This window comes from Calidris pugnax, unplaced genomic scaffold (genome assembly GCF_001431845.1).
Source record: "Calidris pugnax isolate Ruff unplaced genomic scaffold, ASM143184v1 scaffold540, whole genome shotgun sequence".
In the NCBI taxonomy this organism is placed as follows: Eukaryota; Metazoa; Chordata; class Aves; order Charadriiformes; family Scolopacidae; genus Calidris; species Calidris pugnax.
Window position 1 is genome coordinate 61045 of NW_015091579.1, and position 6901 is coordinate 67945.

Sequence of the window (6901 nt, forward strand, 5' to 3'; positions counted from 1 at the left end):
TTTTTTCCCTGAAAGGGTTCTCAGCCCTTGGAATGGGCTGCCCAGGGAGGGGGTTGAGGCCCCATCCCTGGAGGTGTTCAAAAGCCGGGTTGATGTGGTGCTGGGAGGGATGGTTTAGTGATGATGCTCCTTGTTTGTTGTGGGGGTGTCTATTTTTGTCAGTTGGGTTGACGGTTGGACAAGATGATCTTGAAGGTCCCTTCCAACCTAGAAGATTCTGTGATTCTTTGAACAAGTCGGCTTTTTTCCCCCCTTTTTCCCCACAGCAAGTCGTGGGTTTTTTCCCCCCTTTTTCCCCACAGCAAGTCATCACCAAGGAGTACGAGCTGTTCGACTTTCGGCGCACGGAGGTTCCTCCTTTGCTTCTCATCCTGGACCGCTCGGACGATGCCATCACCCCGCTCCTCAACCAGGTGAATCCCCTCCGAGGGGCTGTGGTAGGAATTGGAGCTCTGGGCACACACACAGAGCCCTGAGAGGGGGGTGGCAGTGAGTTGGAGCTCACACCCCCAGCCACCTCCATTCCTGGAGGACACATTCCCATTTGGAATGTCTTGGCCGTGTCCTCTTCAAGGGTTTATCCGTGGGGGCTGTTTGATGGTTATTGAGTGACCTCGCTGGTTTCTCCCTCTGGGTTATCGATGGGGGACAATATTTTGTTTGATTTGTTTTTTTCTTGGCCGTGCTGCAGAATCTCTTTGTCCCCTTTGGTTTGGGGTCGAGCTGGTGATGGGGAAAGGGCTGGAGCTGCTCCAGCGCTGGTGCTGTGGGAGCTACTGGTGATACTGGTAGGACTGGAGAGATGTGATGGGCGGCTGGTGATGGGGAAAGGGCTGGAGCTGCAGCTCCTCCAATACTGATGCTGTGGGAGCTACTGGTGATACTGGTAGGACTGGAGAGATGTGATGGGCAGAAACCTCCTTCTCTGCTAAGCTGGTGATGGGGAAAGGGCTGGAGCTGCTCCAGCGCTGGTGCTGTGGGAGCTACTGGTGATACTGGTAGGACTGGAGAGATGTGATGGGCAGAAACCTCCTTCTCTGCTACAGGGGGATTTTCTATCCAGGAGAGAGATTCAGCTGAATGTAAAGGGAGTGTGGGGCACGTTGGTGCTCCGAGCAGCTTTCACTTTTCTCTCTAGATTAATATTAGATCAATATTATCAACTCCCTGATGTGCAGAAACACATGCAAGAAGCAAAGAAGCATGTGGGAAACTCCATGGTTTCCTGTGGAACCTCTGGAACCAAAAATTACACATCTTGGGGGCAAACAGAAGGGAAATATTAATCCCCATCGCTCGTTGTCGAGTCCTTTGCGCTCTCCTACAGCCAGCGTTCCCCTGGAAAGGGGACATTTCTCCTTTGTGTTTCTCCTTTGCTCTGCCACGTCTGGTTATAACAGAAATAGTGTTTCTTATCCTAACATTCTGGAAAAAAAAATGAGAAATACACACTTTGGATCCTCTGTGTGTTCCCAGAGGCACCTAAACTGATGTCTGTTGAGTTCAGCCTGAAATCCATTAATTTTTCAGGGCTGTTTTTTACCTCATGGGTAAGGTGAGGTAAACCTTTGCCTTTCTCTCTCTCCCCCTCCTCGTTAGTGGACGTACCAGGCCATGGTTCATGAGCTCCTGGGGATCAACAACAACCGCATCGACCTCTCCCGGGTACCAGGGATAAGCAAGGACCTTCGGGAGGTGGTCCTGTCTGCTGAGAACGACGAGTTCTACGCCAACGTAGGTGTCTCGGGGAGGAGGGGGGTGGATCTTCATGAAGAAGATGGATTTGTGTGTGTGTGCAGTATTGTGTGCAGGTCTGGAGCCCTCACTGCAGATGGAGACCAGTCACAAGTGGTGTTCCTCAAGGGTCTGTGCTGGGGCCAACACTGTTTAACATTTTTATCAGTGATCTAGACAGGGAGATTAAAGGCACCATCAGCAAGTTTGCGGACGATCCCAAGCTGTGTGGTGTTGTGGATACACCAGAGGGACGGGATGGCATCCAAAAGGACCTGGCCAAGCTGGAGAGGTGGGCCCAGGTGAACCTCATGAGGTTCAACAAGGGCAAGTTCTTCACTGGGAGGGTGGTGGAGCACTGGGACAGGTTGCCCAGGGAGGTGGTTGAGGCCCCTTCCCTGGAGATATTCAAGGAGAGGCTCGACGAGGCCCTGGGCAACCTGGTCTAGTTGGGGGTGTCCCTGCTGACTGCGGGGGGGGTGGGACTAGATGGCCTTTGGAGGTCCCTTCTGGCCTGGGCAACTCTATGATTCTATGATTCTATGATTTGGGGGTGCGGTTCCATTCTTGGTTTCACCAAGTCAAAGGGACTTGGAGCACTGGGGTGGTGAAAATCAGTGTGTAACACAAACAGCCCCTAAAATGAAATAATGTGCTTATTTTAGAGTTTTCTTCCAACCTTGCACCAATGGCAGAGCTTCTTGCTCAAGCCTGACCTCAGGGACACGATGGGCCGTGGCTCTTTTGGGCACAAAGTGCCATCTTCTTCCAGTGGCATCAAGGCTCACGTTAGAAGAGCTTTTTCTCAGATCCCTGTCTTGTTCCCTGCAGAACATGTACCTGAACTTCGCCGAGATCGGCAGCAACATCAAGAATCTGATGGAGGATTTCCAGAGGAGGAAGCCCAAGGAGCAGCAGAAGCTGGAATCCATCGCTGATATGAAGGTAGGGACAATCTATGCGTAACCCACTGGGCTTTTCAAACCCCATCCACTGCAATAGTGCAGATCTCTGCTGTCTGTAGAGTAGGAACCTGATGAAGTTCAACCAGGACAAGTGTCAGGTCCTGCCCCTGGGAAGGAAGAACCCCCCAAACCAGGACAGGTTGGGGGTGACCTTGAAGTCCTGGGGGACAACAGGATGCCCAGGAGCCAGCAATGGGCCCTGGTGGCCAAGGAGGCCAATGGCATCCTGGGGGGCATCAGGAAGAGCGTGGAGAACCTCAAGGGAGGTCATCCTGCCCCTCTGCTCTGCCCTGGGGAGGCCCCAGCTGGAGCACTGGGACCAGTCCTGGGCTCCCCAGTTCCAGAAGGACAGGGAAGTGCTGGGGAGGGTCCAGCAAAGGGCTACGAGGATGCTGAGGGGCCTGGAGCATCTCTCTTGGGAGGAAAGGCTGAGGGACTTGGGGCTTTGGAGTCTGGAGAAGAGAAGGCTGAGGGGGGATCTGATCAAGGCCTGGAAATCCTTCCAGGGTGGGGGTCAGGAGGATGGGGCCAGGCTTTTTCCAGTGGTGCCCAGGGAGAGGATAAGAGGGAACGGGCACAAACTGGAACAAAACTGGACACAGCACTCGAGGTGGGGCCTCACCAGTGCCCAGTCCAGGGGGACAATCACCTCTCAGGCCCTACTCCCCACGCTGTTCCTGACACAGGCCAGGATGGTGGTGGCTTTCTTGGCCACCTGGGCACACTGCTGGCTCATCTTCAGCCGACTGTCCACCAACACAACCCCATGGATGGCAATGAGTTTATACAATTTATGGCAGGGGGTTGGAGGTTTTCCTTTCCCCCCTCTTGGTTTTAACTTCAAAGAGCTGGTTGCTTTGGTTTCCCCCTCGTAGGCGTTCGTGGAGAATTACCCCCAGTTCAAGAAGATGTCGGGGACGGTGTCCAAGCACGTGACGGTGGTGGGAGAGCTCTCCAGACTGGTTGGAGAGAGGAACCTACTGGAAGTGTCTGAAGTGGAACAGGAGCTGGCCTGCCAAAACGACCATTCCAGTGCCCTCCAGGTACCACTGGGGCTCAAATCCTCACCTCTTGAACCTGGATGGTTCGATTTGGGGAGTCGGTGGGAGTTGTGGAGGCAGATCTTTCCCTCAGGGTTGGGATGTTCCTACGTTAGATTGGCTCTTCTCCTCCCCCTCCAGTTCAGCTGGGGATGAATCATAGTTAATAACTGGCTGGAGAAGCATCTCTGCAGATTCTGCCTTTACATTTCACGATGCCACGTTTCCTTCGTTATCTGCAGGCAGTTGGCTCCTGGCAAACTGCCTTTGCAGGCACCAGGGGGGGGAAAAAAAACCCTGCCCCCTCCCCGTGCAGAAACTGCTTGAATTTGCTGGGGAGGAGAAGAAATAGAACCCCTGAAATTGTCCAAACCAGACCATTCCTTGAGGTGCTGCCTTTTAGCTTTTCATTTTAAATAAAAAAAAAACAGCGGAAAAGCTGCTTAGAGAAAAGATTTTTTTGGCAAAAAGGACTGAAAAGGGCCAAACAGAGGGGTCTGTCACTGAGCATAGTGTGAAGGTTTGACCCCGTGCTGCTGTGGGGGGGTTCCATGCCCTGCCCCAGTATCTGACAGGGCATCGATAGCGATGAATTTGGAGAAAATAGGGGTATTGTTGAGTGTGACTCTATTATAGCAGAGTTCAACCAGCGACTCGCTATTCAAACACAATTCCTTAATTTTTTTATAGCCAAAGCAGCAGTCACTCCATTTAACAGACTCCTTTCCACGACGCCGGAGAAGCATTTTGACTAGAAAATAAGGAGAAGCATCTTCAACAGATTTAAAATCCCTGTTTTCTTTTGCTTCTCATTATTCCCTGCTCCAAGTGGGTGGCCAGGGGATAATATTAGACTCTTCAAGCACTGTAATCCGTTGCTGGATCCCGAGCTGATGGGAATCAGTTGAAATCATTGGGGCTGTAGATTTTTAATGTATAGAAATTATTTGATAGCTTTATATTTGGTGAAATTTAGATGAGTGAGTATCGAAGTGGGCAGGGAGCCGTAAAATGCCTTGGCTGGAAACAGCCTCTGAGGTTCTCCTGCTGGATCGTTGTTTCTAGATCAAGCTTTTTTTTTGCAGTTTAAAAGCCAAATATTTGCAATTTCAGAGTCAGATATTGAGAACGTTGAGCCCGTGCCGTGCTGGGGTCTGTTATTTTTGATATTAACGCGGCGCAGAGCATTAGTGTTGAAATTTGGGTGCTTGGCGTTGGGAGACCCGTTTGGAAAACACAATTTCCTTCTTTTTCTGAAGTTATCTCCGTTTGGGTGAAGAAAGGGATGATGTGAAGTTCTGGTGATGCCCAGCTCTGCGGGTAAGAGAGCTGGAAAGTGGGCAGAGACACAGGCAGGGTGGTTACTCGGTGCTAATTAAGGTCTTAGCCTGCTCTAACGAGGGATTCCTGCAGGTTTTCAAGCAGGAAAGAAAAAAAAAGCTTCCCTGAAGGGCTCTGTTGTATTTCCAACAACTGGGAGACGGGAAGCAGCCAGGAAACAGAGGGAAAACCATGGAAGTGGTGTCTCTTGTCGGGCTGCACCGCCCCAGGCTGCTCCCTCTCGCAGTTCCCTCCCGGCAGCCAAGGGCCAAGGCCACAGAAACAATGAAGAATAAACCAGAGCACGAAATAAAGGGGGGATTGTTCTCCTGCTGATGTAACTTCAGCCATTGTTAATTCCTCTGGTGGCCCAGGGCCCCTCGGTACAGTACATTTTGGCTATTCTTCCCCGGGTCTCTTATTAATCCTGACATCGTCCGGGAGTCCCTGGAGCTGAAAGGGAGGTTTTGAGTCCCATCTCCTCACCCAGACAATGGCTTTTCTGTTTTACACCCTTCCCGCTGCCGGCACGGGATCAAAAACCTGGCAAACTCCCCCCTCCCTGATCTCCCCGGGGTCTCCATCCCTGGGGAATTCCTGCCCTGACCGAAGGGGGATGGCAAAATCCCACCGATCCTCCCCAAAAAGGCAGGGTTTTATCCCCTATTTTTGTTACCGGCTGAACAAATGACAGCAAATAGTGCTGACTCAGCACCGTCTCCCCTATCTGTGTGGGGAGGGGTGGGAGAGCCTGGTGAAGATATCCTGGGATTTTTGGAGGGTGGGAAGGTCACGTTGGCTTACGGAGCGGGGAAAATCCCAACGGGTTCAGTCCCGTTCCTGAAACTGTCATTTCTGCAGCCGTGGAACTGGCAGCTCCTCAATTCCCATGTGTTTGAGCTCATTCGGGCTGATTCCTAATTCAGGAAAGGGTCTGCAGCCTCCCTGGGGCATGTATTTAGGATGGTGTCATGTAAAAAAAAAAAAGTCATAATTCATATTAGCAGTAATAACTCTACATTTCTCTATTTACCCCCAGCGCTGTGATCTTGCTGTTCCTTTTCATGCCCGAATTCCTTTCCTCTTGCTCCTCCACTTCTCGCATCCAAAGGTTTTCTGACACTCTGATGCTCCTGCCCCAAAAAAAAAGAGAGTTAAGAACAGACCTAGAGCCTGGTTATGAATTCCCAGCTCCTTGGACAAACCCCAGAGCCACGCTGATAAATCTAAAGAAACCGGTCTCTGCTGTTTATGAAACAATTTAATTCTCTCGCCTTCCTCCCCCGTGCAGTTTTGTTGCCAGGCTTGATTTTTGAGGCTGATTTCAGAGAATCATAGAATCATAGAATTGCCCAGGCCGGAAGGGACCTCCAAAGGCCATCTAGTCCCACCCCCCCGCAGTCAGCAGGGACACCCCCAACTAGACCAGGTTGCCCAGGGCCTCATCAGGCCTCACTAGGCCTCACCTTGAATATCTCCAGGGATGGGGCCTCAACCACCTCCCTGGGCAACCTGTCCCAGTGCTCCACCACCCTCCCAGTGAAGAACCCTCTCCTCATCTCCAGTCTAAATCTGTTCCCCTCCAGCTTGAAGCCATTGCCCCTCGTCCTGTCACTGCAGGCCTTTCTAAACAGGCTCTCCCCAGCCTTCCTGTAGCCCCCCCTCAGGTACTGGAAGGCTGCTATTAGGTCTCCCCGGAGCCTCCTCTTCTCCAGGCTGAACAACCCCAGCTCCCTCAGCCTGTCCTCGGAGCAGAGGTGCTCCATCCCCCTCATCATCCTCGTGGCCCTCCTCTGGACCCTCTCCATCAGGTCCATGTCCTTCTTCTATTGAGGGCTCCAG

General features: G+C 51.9%; 1 protein-coding gene across 4 annotated transcripts in view; it reads left to right on the plus strand.

The window, feature by feature from the left end:
• VPS45 (vacuolar protein sorting 45 homolog (S. cerevisiae)) overlaps positions 1 to 6901 on the plus strand; it is a 41108-nt gene that overhangs the window by 4935 nt on the left and 29272 nt on the right. For all 4 annotated transcript variants that reach the window (XM_014961784.1, XM_014961787.1, XM_014961783.1 and 1 more), the window contains exons 7-10: positions 303 to 413; positions 1600 to 1734; positions 2566 to 2679; positions 3575 to 3742. In XM_014961784.1, the coding sequence (XP_014817270.1) occupies positions 303 to 413; positions 1600 to 1734; positions 2566 to 2679; positions 3575 to 3742 (528 nt within the window). The remainder of the gene's footprint in view (positions 1 to 302; positions 414 to 1599; positions 1735 to 2565; positions 2680 to 3574; positions 3743 to 6901) is intronic.